The 14,038-nt window shown below is 38.6% G+C and overlaps 1 protein-coding gene across 1 annotated transcript; it reads right to left on the minus strand.

Moving 5' to 3' along the window:
- Positions 1–8,100: 8,100 nt before the first annotated feature.
- Positions 8,101–10,908, minus strand: CXHXorf66 (chromosome X CXorf66 homolog). Its single transcript, XM_058535122.1, has 3 exons — positions 10,821–10,908; positions 9,987–10,143; positions 8,101–8,944 (listed from the first exon to the last, which is right to left on the minus strand). Exons 1-3 carry the CDS (start codon positions 10,906–10,908, stop codon positions 8,101–8,103), a joined length of 1,089 nt encoding a protein of 362 aa, XP_058391105.1.
- Between the last annotated feature and the right edge of the window lie 3,130 nt (positions 10,909–14,038).

A 14,038-nucleotide genomic window follows, 5' to 3' on the forward strand; every position in this document is an offset into this window, starting at 1 on the left:
ACTGGGGCTTTGGGGAGAAAAAAAAAAGAAAGGGAAATTTATTGTAAGAATACAACAGACAATATTACAGATGTCTGGGCTATGAAGTACAGCCAGGCCACAGAGTGATTGAAATTAGAATTGGCAAGCAAAAACTGAGGTTGCTTGCTCTTTCTCTCAATGACCATGTGTCTCTCTTCTATGCTTCTCTCTGTCTCCTCTTTCTTTTAACTATCATCTTCTACTTTCTACCTAATATGCCTTCCCAGCCCAACTCTGCATGTTATTTAATTCAAGCATCTGCATAGTTCTCTTACTAGAGTCTCTGTGTCTCTTATTGAAAATTCTCAAGAAATCAAATCTGATGGCCAACTAATTTATGGGCTCTTAGGAGGTCAGTTGTTTACTTTTGGTTCAGTCAGGGTTAGGAGAGTGGAATCACATTATATGAAGTGCTGTCCCTCCCAGAGCTATAATCACACCAGGTTAAACCTGAAGAAATTGAGTCATTGTGGGCAAATTGACTAATCTGTTCACATATGTTCTCTTATTTGTCCTTCCTGAGTAGGGTTGCCAGATAAAATACAGGAGGCCCAATTAAATTTAAATTTCAGATAAACTATGAATATTTTTTGACATATGCATACAAAAAATATTGATTGTTTATGTGAAATTCAAACTTAACTAGGCATTCTGTATTTTTATTGGCTAAATCTGGCACCCCTATCCCTGAGTCCTGTCTTGGACTACCCCTTGAGGTGGTACAGTGAAATTTTTTCTAGTAGTCAATAGCTGTTACCCTTAGAGTGTGGGTAAAAATCCTAAACCAAAATATCTCTGACTAGCAGAAATTCAGTGTGGCCACAGCAATAGTCCAAATTTAGAATATTGCATGTTTTACTATTATTGGCTTTATTTATGAAGACTTGATTTTTCCTTCCAAACGGATTTTATCTTTCTTTCGAGTGGACTATCTCTTCCACAGAATAGAAGCTGTTTGAGAGCAGAGTCTGACTAATGTTAATTCTACGTACCTCACTCAGTAGAGTGTTTGGAGCACCATGAGTATATAACAAATGTCACAATTGCAAAAAATAACTTTCCTGGAAGAGTTTCTTCAAAAAAAGTTATAGTGGTGTTGACTGGGGCTTGTGGCTCTTGGGTAGGATTTGTTTAGAGTTTTGGGGACCACTCATTTCGCTTCAATAACCAAATCATAAACAAAGTCTGATTACAAAGGACTGATTTATTCATTAATAGCTGGCCAAGACCCAGTAACCCAACACAGAGTGTTGTTAAGAGGTAGATTGTGGATGCAGCTGAGACTTTCAAATTAAGAAGGAGGCCTCCAACTTTCCACTCGAATTATAATCTTGGGACCAACCTTCATATTCCTGTGTGGAGAGAGAAAGATGAGAAAGAAAGAAAAGAGGGAGAGAGACAGACAGACAGATGACTAGAGTTTTAAAACAGAGTCCAGTCACATACCCAACTAGCAAAATGGATGAGGACCCCAGGGCTGCCTCTCATACCTAGTCACAGGTTGTCCAGAGAGCATGGCAAACACATGTCACCCTTCAAGGCAGTGATCTTACCTGCTAGTGACATATGACCTAAAGCACATTAAACTCTGTACCATCAGATTAGTCACTCCTTTTCCTGTGAGGAGGAGTCAGTGAAAAGGATGGGGTGTGAAAGGACACTTCCTCCCTAGCACTCCCTCTTATTATTATTATTAATTTTTTAGTGAGGGAGATTGGCCCTGGGCTAACATCCGTGCCCATCTTCCTCTATTTTATATATGGGACACTGCCACAGCATGGCTTGATGAGCGGTGCATAGGTCTGCGCCTGGGATCCGAACCTGTGAATCCCACACCGCTGAAGTGGAGTGTGTGAACTTAACCACTATGCCACTGGGCTGGCCCTGCTCTCCCTCTTAGCTGTTTTTAAGGCAATAGCAAACTTCAAAGTGTATTAGTTTCCTAGGACTGCCACAACAAAGTACCACTAACTGGGTGGCTGAAGCAACAAACATTTATTATCTCACAGTTCTGAAGGCTAGAAGTCTGAGATCAAGGTGTCAGTAGGGCCATGCCCCCCTCTGAAGGCGTTAGGGAAGGATCTTTTCCAGGCCTCTCTCCTTAGCTTCAGGTAGTTCCTTGGCTAGTGGCAGCATAATGCCAATCTTCACATGCCATTCTCTCTGTTTGTTTGTCTGGGTCCAACTTTCCCCTTTTTATAAAGATTCGAATAATATTGGATTAGGGGCCCACTCTACTATGGTATGACCACATCTTAACTAATTATATCTGCAATGACCCTGTGTCCAAATAAAGTCACATTCTGAGGTCCTGAGGGTTAGGAATTCAACATATGAATTTGCGGGATGGGGAGGGGGGCGCCCAATTCAACGCATAATACCAAGGTATTCCATCATTCTTAAACCACATATCTCTTGCAGCATCCCCTGGATTTGTTTCTCCTTTTATTTGAGTACTTCTTACAAAAGTGTTTCAATGTGGATGTTTGTGTGGCAGACCTTCTGAGGCCTTATATGCTTGCATAATACTTGATCCTTATTACCTGTAGTACAACAGAGGTGTAAAACAAAAGGTGAGCTTTAGAAAAAGAAACTAAACAACAAAATCTGGCATATCTATAGGACTAATAGGATGTCATGGTCACACAAAACATATTTTTTTCCCTCCAGTCCAGCATCCAGTACCTAGTTAATGAATAGGGGAGGTGTTCTTTGGGAGGCTGGCTACGACATAAAAGTGGTTTAAAGCTCTAGAGCACCATAAATCTCTATTTTAACTTTTACAATTTAGTGCATGGTGACAGTAATGAAAAAAGAAAAGTGGCTTGAATTAGAGTATGGTAATCTGGACTGGTTTGCTGAGAATCCACTGGTCTACCAATTGGCATATGGGTCCTGAAATAGCTTACCCCCCATCACTTTAATTTTTAAAGTGACTATATAATACGTTCCTATTGTTTCCTGTAGTAACCTCAAGAGATCAGCATAGAAAGCTTTAGGTTTGACAATTCCACTCTTTACTGCTATTGTTTCAATGAAACTAATGTTTATAAAGGAGACTTGTTTGGTCCGGCCCTGTGGTGCAGTGGTTAAGTGCATGCGCTCCGCTTTGGCGGCCCAGGGTTTGCAGGTTTGGATCCCGGGCGTGCACTGCCGCACCGCTTGTCAAGCCATGCTGTGGCGGCGTCCCCTATAAAGTAGAGGAAGATGGGCACGGATGTCAGCCCAGGGACAATCGTCCTCAGCAGAAAAAAAAAAGAAAAAGAGGATTGGCATCAGAGGTTAGCTTAAGGCTGATCTTCCTCACACACACAAAAAAAGAGATGTTTACACGACAGTGATATATTCCTTTTTCAAGCAAATATCACTTTCAGAAGTTGATTGCCTTTATTGCTGATAATCTATATCTGCCATTAGTGCTGTACTACTTTAGAATTTTATTTAACTTTGCTGTGAATATCTTTATATTTGTTTAAATGAACATGTGGAAATCAAAGAAGCTCAGTCACAGTCTTGTGTTCTAATTTGTAGCCACGCAATTTGACATTGATTTTCTTAGTTTGCAAAATGGCAAAGAAAGTTTATATATGATAGATACAATCCACTCTCAGTATTTCCAGGACTAATTATTCCAGCCATTTATTACCATAGGCCTTTGTTTCTTCTTTCCCTCTTTGGAGTTACCTGCCTTCTGGTCATTTCAATACAATATTAAAAATAGTCCATTTTGGTAGGAAAATAAGTGACTAAGGGAAGAGATTGATGATAGAGAGAATATATATGAATTTTTTATCATTGGCAAATTTCTACTCTTCAGAGAAAAATGGCTATATTGTTTCTGTATTTTATTTTTTAAAGTAAAATACTTATATATGATAGATTTATGGCAATTTATTATCTTCATCTCCTTCAGCAGTCTTTTCAATGTGTTATTTTGATTCGGGCACATAAGGGGAAAATTCTAAACAAGTAGAACTATCTGAAAGTTTGTAGATGTAAGCTATAATTAGCCCTTGCTTGTTTCAAAGTTGGCTCTTTCTATGTATTACATAAATAATTGCAAAACTAATTAATCATGCTTAACCCTTGTTTTCTAAGGTTGCAGCAGTACAGGAGTAATTGAGGGTTGTATATGGGTTATAATTAAGGAGATATTTGGCTGAAGCTCCCACAGAGCTTTTTTCCTACTACTATTTCCCTTCCTTTGCTGCTTCTAATTCTTAGAGATCGCACACAGTGTGGCAGGGACTGTAGGATTTTGGTAACTGATAAAGCTGAACCCTTTTAATAAGTCCCTGCTTGACACCACTGTAAACATCCCACATCTGGTGTATGACTTCTTTGTGGCCACTTAAAGATCTATGATCGCCTGCATTGTGCCACAGTCAGCTCGCCTCCCCAACCCTGGTGAAAAGTGGTCTTGTTGCTGAATGAGCATGCCTTCAGCTCTTCACAGCTGCCCCTCCCCACGAGATGGTACAAGAGAGGATCTCTAAGCATCCTTTTAGCATAATGCATATATAATTTTGTGTAGAAAATATATATGAGAAATGTTTGAAATCTGGCATTTCAGCACTTTTTTTTTTAAGTGATAGGTTTTTAGAAAAAGCTGTGCTGAATAAAAGGAGCAAAATATAATTCATTTCATTCCCATAGACAGGAGCAAGGTATGAGTTTTGGAGATGAGTGTAAGGAAGGTGGATTCGACAGAAAGAGAGTAGGGATGGTCTGAGAGGGAAGCGCCATGCCTGAAACTGGCTTCACAGTGCCCTCTGGAGAATGGAAATATAAGGAAGCCATGGACTGACTGAGCATATGGCGCTGACTCTTGCTGAACAGGGGAAAAGAAACAGAGAGTGAGGGAGAAGGAAGGAATAAAGTACCATGAGAGATGAGACAATGTTCAAGAAGGCTAGGAAGTAGAAATTCAGGACTCTCTTACTTAAATCAGGACATTCCCAAGAAGTACTAAAGGCTATCTATTGGAGTTATAGGACTTACTTATTTTAGTTATTAGCCTGGGCAAATTTTCGCTAGTAAATATATAGATGTATTTTTGCTAAAATTCTTTTCTGACTCATGGTACGTATTTTTATTACATATTCTATACTGGTTTTATGTGTGAAGGCCCCATTAATGCACTTAGAATTTTGCATATTGAATGAGCTTCAAATATTCTGTAGACTCCTACTCTATAATTAAGTGTGATTTAAAAAGGAACGTACATACTCATGCAGATAACTTGTTCTTAAAATGTCCTTATCATTGGTTGTCACTGGCAGTTAGTCATTTTTATTATATATTAATATTCATAGCTTTTAAAGAATTACAAGTCTCTGGCTTCAAAATGGGAAAGAAAATAGAGCTTAGATTATTTGACTTTGCCTACCACATCTGTTGAATTTAAACTGAAAACCATACAATTTCGACTTTTGCTATTTTCCAGGCTACTGACAGCTCAGATTAACTCCAAAATCATGCTTTAGTATGAAGCCAGATTAGCCAATGAAACTGTAATTTTGATTTTAAAAAAACTTAGCCTTAGATGCTGTCAAACGCTGATCAACATCATCTGAACAAAGCAACTTTAAAAAAAATTGGGAGATGGATGGGGAAATTTGAATACTGACAGGATAATTGATATTAAGGAATTATTGTTAAATTTTAGGTAAAATATTAGTATTGTGTTTATATATTTTTAAAAGTCATTATCTTTTAGAGATATAAAGGGAAAGGGGAATGGATAAGAGTATAAATGAAACAAGATTGGCCATGTAGTTATAATTGTTGAATCTGAGCAATGCTCATATGGACATTCATTGTACTACTTGCTCTACTTTTGTATGTTTGAACTTTTTTTCATAATAAACAGTTTAAAAATTTGATTAGAACTTTTGCTTCTATTTGTGAATTTTAAAAAGACCAGGCTTTTCTAACCTAGAATAATTCCCTTTACAGTTTGTCTTTTTAAAAAGGGTAATACTGGTAAGAAATCAAGTCTGTAGTTCCCACAATGCTTTTTAAATGTGTATACCACCTCTTAAAACTTTTATACTTAAGCAGCTACTTCGTTCCATCTGTGAATTTTATGATGACCTTATGGGTATAGACCCCAGGAGGGGACCACCAATAGAGGCAGAGGCCATGGGGGAGTCAGATCTGAATGAACATCTGACATCTTTATATGCCCCTGATAAGTTGGGAGAATGGCACAGACTGATTAAAAGTCAAGTAGGGATTTTGTTCACACCAGTGGATTGGGTGATCTGTGAATAAACAGGCACCTTAAAAGCTGGTAGTAAGAAGGCAGTACAGCATAACGAAAGTTTGAACATAAGCCAATCATAGATTCATATCTCGATATAACCAATTACTACATGTGATCTTACTATATGTTACAGAGCCTCAATTAACTCATATAATCCTCCATATGATGAGGGACTGTTGGGGATCAAATAAAATATGTGAAGTGTGAGGAAAGTGTTAACACAGCAGGTCTGATTGTTTAGTCCTTCTATGTCTTCATGGGAACTTGGAACCATGATTGGCCATTGGCCAACCCCTGGGAATGTGGCCCTCGGAATGTTCTTATGTTAATGGTTGGTGATTATGTTTTGTACACCTGGAGCCATGGATCATGCCATATCAGCTTGTCAGGACTGCTTTGCACAAACATCAACATTGATGATGTATATCTGGTATCATTGTTGACATCCTGAGTTTCAGTTGCTGTGGCTGGTTGTGTAGTGTGATATACCTATGTAACTAGTTCTCAATAAAGGCCTCAGACCTAGAGACTCAAACAGGCTTCTATGGGCAGAGACATTCTGCACATGCTCCTTTAGTTTGTTGCTAGAAAGAAAGCATGTCCTGGGTGGCCCTAGATGGGGAAGTACTTGACAGCATACTTCCATATGCCTGACATATCTGGTTTCCTCCTGATGTATATCTTTTTCCTGTTGCTATTGGTCTGTATATTTTTGCTCTAATAAACCTTAGCCATGAGTATATCCTGCTGTTGAGTCTTGTGAGTCCTTTTAGTGAATCAGCAAACTTGAGGGCAGCCTTTGGACCCACAAGACATAAAGGGACTAGTACAAAATGCCTGACAGATGGTACACATTCAATACATTCTAGCTACTGGCGTTTAACTTATGCCTGCTAGATGTTATAGGGGACTACCCTCACTGTACTAGAATATAGACTGAGAATCTAGAACTTTGCCTACTTTTCTCAATCATGCCCATGGAAGAAAGCAAGGATAATATCTCATCAGTGGGAAAGTTAGAACATGTGACTTGAAGGTTCTCCCCTGGCTTCCCACCCCTGCCGATTCACAGTAGGGATGTACCGTGTGGGGAAAATGGGTAGATGATCAGACCTCCAACTGGGACCTTTTGAGAATGAACAACAGGGCAAACTCTTTTACCATTTTGAAGGGTAACAAAAAGAATGAAAAGCCTTGGTGAGAGTTATGAAGACTAGAACACTTAGACTAATATCATGGAACTCCAGGTGTGGGTCCTGGAGGCTGGACCCTCACATTAGGTAGCAGTGACAGGAGGCAGTGGTGTTAGAAATGGCTATCAGGCGTTTCCCCAACTCAGCCAGAACGGAGCACACAGAACCATTTCTGCCAAGCACTGGGCACTACAGAAAGACAGTCTTAAACTGTGAGGACTGTATGTAAACATTAAAAAATAAACTTAATTGGGTTGGGGCTTCGATTGAAGGCTAATCCAAAGGAATGAGGAGTCTAGGGTACCCATCTTGCAATTCCTTTCTAGGCTTGTGTGTGCGTGTGTGTTTATGGTTCCCATCTAAGTGACCAGATCTAAGTAAGATACATCAAAAGAACCTTATGCCTCCAAAATGCAATAATAATTACAAGAAAATAATTTGTTATATCATGCATTTAATTACTGTTTTTCAAGTAAATAGCCTCCAAGATGGATAGGACTAATCTCAATAGTGATTGCAAGTGGATTTTCCCTCTATCAGTGTCTTAAAGGATGATGAGCATAAAATAGTTGGTATAAGTTTGCTTCTTCACAGGTGGTTTTTATTTTTATTGAGCCCTTAGTTATTTTGCATGCCTTTAGGGATGACTTCATTGTGTTTTATGTTGCAAATAAAGGTTATCTCCCTCTCACTGTCATCGCTGTCATATGTCATCCTATCACTGTCACTCACAATGTCACAGCATGCATTGTGTCTGGAATATACCTTATGAAATGACTCGGAAAAAGACTTCAGTTCTCTTGGAAAAGGTGGGTATTGAGCATTTTTCTCCTTTGCCTCAGAAATATCATTGATCAAAGGCTCAGAAGAAGTTCCGCAAACAAGGCATTTTTCCTTGTACCATCGACAAGGCTTGACTAATTGAGGCGTAGATGACATGTCTGCCCTACCTGTACTAACTGATGTTTTTAGATTAGGATGTCTGGGGGACTTGACCAATTTCTGTAAACCGAATGGCTTGGGTGGCAAGATTTGATTTTGTGGGCAGGGTAGACAAGGTGGCTTGGTTGGCCCGACTGTACTTTGCAGACTGGCTGGACATGGTGGCCTGACTACCTTATTTGGATAGGATGAACTGATTTGACTGACGAGCTTATGGGCCTGAGCTAGCTTATGTGACTTTTCTAGATGGCACATTCTACGTGACTTTTTCAGTTGAGGTGGCCTGAATACTTTTCCTGAGCTTGATGACTTAGATGACTTTCGTCGACTTGATGGCCTGATTAACTTTTCTGCACTGGATGGTATGGATGATTTTTCTGGACTTGAGAGCCCAGATAACTTGTCTATACCGGATAGCATGGGTTGTTTTTCTGGGCTGCATGGCCTGGCTCTCTTGGATTCACTGAATGATATTTTGGATGACCTAGATGACTTGGGTGCTACACCTTTTTCCTTGACCCTGAAAATATAGAAAATTTGAAGTATGAAAATTTAAAGTAAAAGAGTACTATTGCTATCACCAGAAAACACAGGCTACTCTGTCAGTTTAGACTTTTGGTCTTTTTTTGGCTCTAGTAGGAAAATTGAACACAGTAAGAATTGGAGTGTGGTGAAAGCCATGGCTCGGGTCACAGATATGAACTCGTGTTGAATGCTTTTTCTTTTTCTTAAGAGCATTTTACTGTTTCAACTACATTAGATAGCCATATAGTCTACATATGAAATGACACAAAGTTGTTTCAAATTTACTGTTGAGAGAGAGGAAGAGAGAATTTCATTTATTCCAGAAATTAAACTTTTTATAAAAAAGTCATAAGTTGATACACAACTGATTCACAAATATCACAACTTGTCACAAGAAAAACTAAACTTTTTAGACCACAGTCATTGTTTTCCTGTCATATTTTCACCATCAAGTTATCTATCCATGCATATTTATATTCACAATATTCCTCTAAAACTAAAAGAATGGAGCACTGGTATATTTTGGTCATCAGTCCTTGAATTGGGAGATTTTTAGAAACCACTTTATCAAGGCCATCCTGATCCTGCTGTATGAAAGGCAGGGACTGAGATCATGAAAACAACAATAGTGAATAATTTTTATTGCTATTCCATCTTAAAATGGTAGATCATCCAAAATATTTTATTGTCTTTGGAATGCGGGGACCCAACTCATTCTCTCTCCCCGTCTTCATTCTCCCAGTCTTATTCAGATAGTCATGCTCTCTTTTCCTAGACTTGATGTATAATGAAATTAATAGCCTGGGGGCTCAGCTGAACTCTGAATAAGAGGCAGCTTTGTTTAAAGTTGATACTTGGGAATATTTAAGAGCAGATATCATTTAAGTCAAAGTGTCCATTTACAGTTGTTAGTAGCTCTTTAGAAGTCTAAAGTTAACATTAACTAACCACAACAACAATGAAACCTCCACTATATGTACACACACACACATATATACACACACCTTGCATTCTTAATTCAAAGGTGTAAAACTTACCTTCTTGCTTTGGGGGCATTGTCGCTCATAAAATTGTAATGGAGAAAACAAATACAGGTAAAGACAAAAGTTACAATCATAACACCAATTATGATAATGAGTAGATGTTTCCTAAAACTGTCCATTTTGGTCTCCATTGATTCAGGGTGCTTAGCTCCTGTCAAAGAGATTGTATAACCAGAAAATGTGTTAGATAGCCAAGTTTTCTTACATTTTGATAGTGGTTTGCCACTATAGGTCAAAATCAAATCTCTTCATCAATGATTTTTTTTAAGCATTCTGCTGTCATTTTCTTCCCTCTATCATGTCCCCAACCACAGTCTAGAAGCCAAATCTGGGAGGCATCTCTGGCTAATCAGTATAATTACCTGGGTTACCCCTGCATCATGGCTTGCTCACCCCATTACCCAAGTTTTTAAGTGTGTATGTCTTGCGTGTGTGAATGCACTTGAGTGTTAATGTGTGTGTGTAAATGTGTATGGTGGGAAAGAGGATGGGACAAGAAATAACCTTTGTTGAAACCTACTATGTGTTAGGTACCATACCAGATTAATTCACATAGTATTATCTAGTTTGATTGGGTGTGGGGGTTGGTGGATTGGATGGAGAAGGGGAAAGAATGGGGATAATATGTCTGTACTCTTTATGTTTCTGTGTTGATTGGATTTTTCACACAAGTAAAACTCTCAGACATTGTCCTAGTAATTCTTGAAGACCTACTAATGGTAACATCCAAGAAACAGATTTCTTAAATACAACTAGCTTGTTTAATTAAGTGCTTGAATGCATAATATAAGAGATCATAATTTCTAAGTCTTAAGGTTAGGCACATACCTGTAGTAGAAGATCCATCACTTTGGTTTGTATTTAAACAACTGTTTATCCCAATGGACAAAAGTAGGACATAAATAAAAAGATTCATGTCCAGAGCTTCATTCAAATGTTTCTTCTACCAAAGAAACTACTGTATTTGATGTGGTTCAGCCTGTTCTAGGTGTTTATGACGTCATTATCATTTGTGTCATATTCTGACAACATAATCTCACCATGGGGACGCATGAGTTTCCTTATACCAATATTATCAAATGACTTTTAATGATTTATTTCTCATTCACATCAAATATGCTATCAAATTCAAATCAAGAAGATTGTGGCATTAAGCACAAAGGGAAGTATTTAGAGAAGGTAGGGAAAATGGGATAGCTCTAGATATTGAAGAAGTATTCTCCTTGTTAAATGGAAAGGAGGCACTTTGCAGCCTTGTAGTAGTTCTTAAATGTTATAGAGATTAAATTGTTCTGGGGTATAAATCTGTAGGAATTTTTCTTAAAAAAATTAAGATTTTGAATAGACCCTCAATCTTTTTATTGAGCTACTGCTATCAGGCTGAAGCTCAGTCCAATCATTCATTTATTCAACAAACATTTGTAGAGTACTCCTATATGCCAGACACCATGCTTAATGCTGTAGATACCAAAATAAACAAGATAAAAATCCCTGCACTCCTATAACTTATATTCAAGTAGAGAATACAAGTGATTACAAGATAGTGTGAAGTGGGCTATAATACGACTAAGCAGTGTTTGAAGAGAGAAAGATCATTCTTTTTTTTGTTTTATTTTACTTATTTTTATTCTATTTTTTAATTGCAGTAACATTGGTTTATAACATTATATAAATTTCAGGTGTATATCATTATATATCCATTTCTGTGTAGATTACGTCATGTTCACAACCCAAAGACTAATTACAATCCATCACCATATACACGTTCCTAATCACCCCTTGGGAAGGATCATTCTAACAATGATTGGAAAGAATGGATTAGAAAGCAGCTCAATCTGTTGGTGAGGAGATCACTTAGGGAGAAGAGAGAAGATGGTTACCAAAATTGAGGTATTGAGGATGGAGATAAATGGATGAATTTTAAGAAATATATATATATATTTTTTTGTGAGGAAGATCAGCCCTGAGCTAACATCCATGCCAATCCTCCTCTTTTTTTGCTGAGGAAGACCGGCTCTGAGCTAACATCTATTGCCAATCCTCCTCCTTTATTCCCCAAATCCCCAGTGGATAGTTATATGTCATAGTTACACATCCTTCTAGTTGCTGTATGTGGGACACGGCCTCAGCATGGCCAGAGAAACAGTGCACCGGTGCGCGCCCGGGATCCGAACCCGGGCCGCCAGTAGCAGAGTGCGCGCACTTAACCGCTAAGCCACGGGGCCGGCACCATTAAGAAATATTAAAGAAGTTGAATTGACATGATTTTGTTCTTGATTGTTTGTTAGAGTGAAGGAAAGGGAAGAGTCAAGGATAGCTCAGAATTCTGGCTTGGACAACTGAGTGGTCCTGTTCATGGAGACAGAGGATACAGGAAAAGTTGCATCTTTGAGAATGGAGGTAGTTGAAGTTGATGAGTTCAATGTGGGTCGTGTTGAGCTTAAGGTTCTCATGAGGTATCAAAGTATACATATCCAGAAGCCAGTTAAGTATATAGACTTGGATTTCAGAACACGGATTTAGGCTGGGAGTCATCAGCATCTGGAACAGGGCTTCTTAATGCTTTTTGTGCCATTGGCAGTCTGGGGAAGCCTGTGGACCTCATATCAGAATAATATTTTTAAATATACAAAATGAAATGCATAGGATTACAAACGAAATGAAATATACTGAAATAGAGTTATCAAATACAGAAATAGTGATCTAGTAATATATGTAATTATTGATTCATTAAATAAAGAGATCTAGCAGTGGATCTAATAACTGCTATAAACTGAAATAATGATAAGCATAAACAGTATTTTGAGGTATCTGCAACAAGTGTAATATCTGAAAATATATATGATTTCTAATAATGATAAAGCCACAGACAGTGGTTATACTACTGTGGCTTGTTGTCTACATTCATAATTTGGAGAAATAATAAATTTTTATTAAAGATTGGTGAAAATAAAAGTCTGTTTTTATCCATTCAAGTTTACAAATTGTCTGAATTTGATTCATGTACTGAAGTCAGAAACCCAATCTAGAAGCTAATTGAAGCCCATGGGAATGGATATCATCAACCCAAGGACAGAGGGTAGAGAAGGAAAAGTGCCCAGGACCCAAACCTGAGGAACCCCAACATTTAGAAACTGAGTAAAGGAAGCTGATCTAGCAAAGAAAATCAAGAAGTTCCAGAGAGGTAGGGAGGAAAACTAGGAAAGTGTGAGGTCCTGGAAATAATAGGAAGAGAGTTTTTCAAGGCACAGGGAGTAGTCAACAGTGACAAATACTGCTAAATGTCTGAGACAGATAAGGACTGAAAAGAAGTTAAAATGGATTTAATAACGAAAAGGTCACTAGTGATCTAGGCAAGAGCACTGTTTCAGTGGAAAAGTAGAGACAGAGGCCAGATTTCAATGAGTTGAAGAGTAATTGAGTACTGAGGAAGTGAAGTCAGCTGGTGTAGACAATTCTTTCAAGTCTGACTGCAAAAGGGAAAAATAGGGTGGCTGCTAGAGGAGGATGGTGGACCTAGGGAGGACATTTTGTAAGATGGAAAAGACTAGCTCAATTAAAAGCTGATGGGAAAGAGCTAGTATGGGGGAAGATATTGAAGCCACAGAAAAGAGTGCGGGTAAATGAAGAGCCAGGCTCCTTAGGGGACAGAAAAGAATGTGATAGTCAGAACATCACTTGTCCCAGTGGATAGAAGTGCAGATCAAAAAGTCGGAATCTGAGATTGGTATCAAGATGGCGAAGTAGGTGGACTCTGAACTCACCTCCTCCCATGGACACAACAGAATTACAACTACTCTTGGAACAATTACCCCTGAGAAAGAACTGAAAACTGGATAAGAGGAACCCCTGCAACATGTGACAGTCCTGACTGAGGTGGAAGAGACAGAAATTCTCTTCTGGAGAGAAAAAAAGCCACCTTTGCAAGCCTCAGCGCCTCATGGCCACCTGGGAGCAATCCAAAGGTACACAGCCTTCCCTGGAGGAGTGAGGGACCTAAGTAGGGACTGTTGCTGTTATAAGCATTTTTTGGACCCAGCACTACC

Source organism: Diceros bicornis, chromosome X (assembly GCF_020826845.1).
Source record: "Diceros bicornis minor isolate mBicDic1 chromosome X, mDicBic1.mat.cur, whole genome shotgun sequence".
NCBI lineage: Eukaryota > Metazoa > Chordata > Mammalia > Perissodactyla > Rhinocerotidae > Diceros > Diceros bicornis.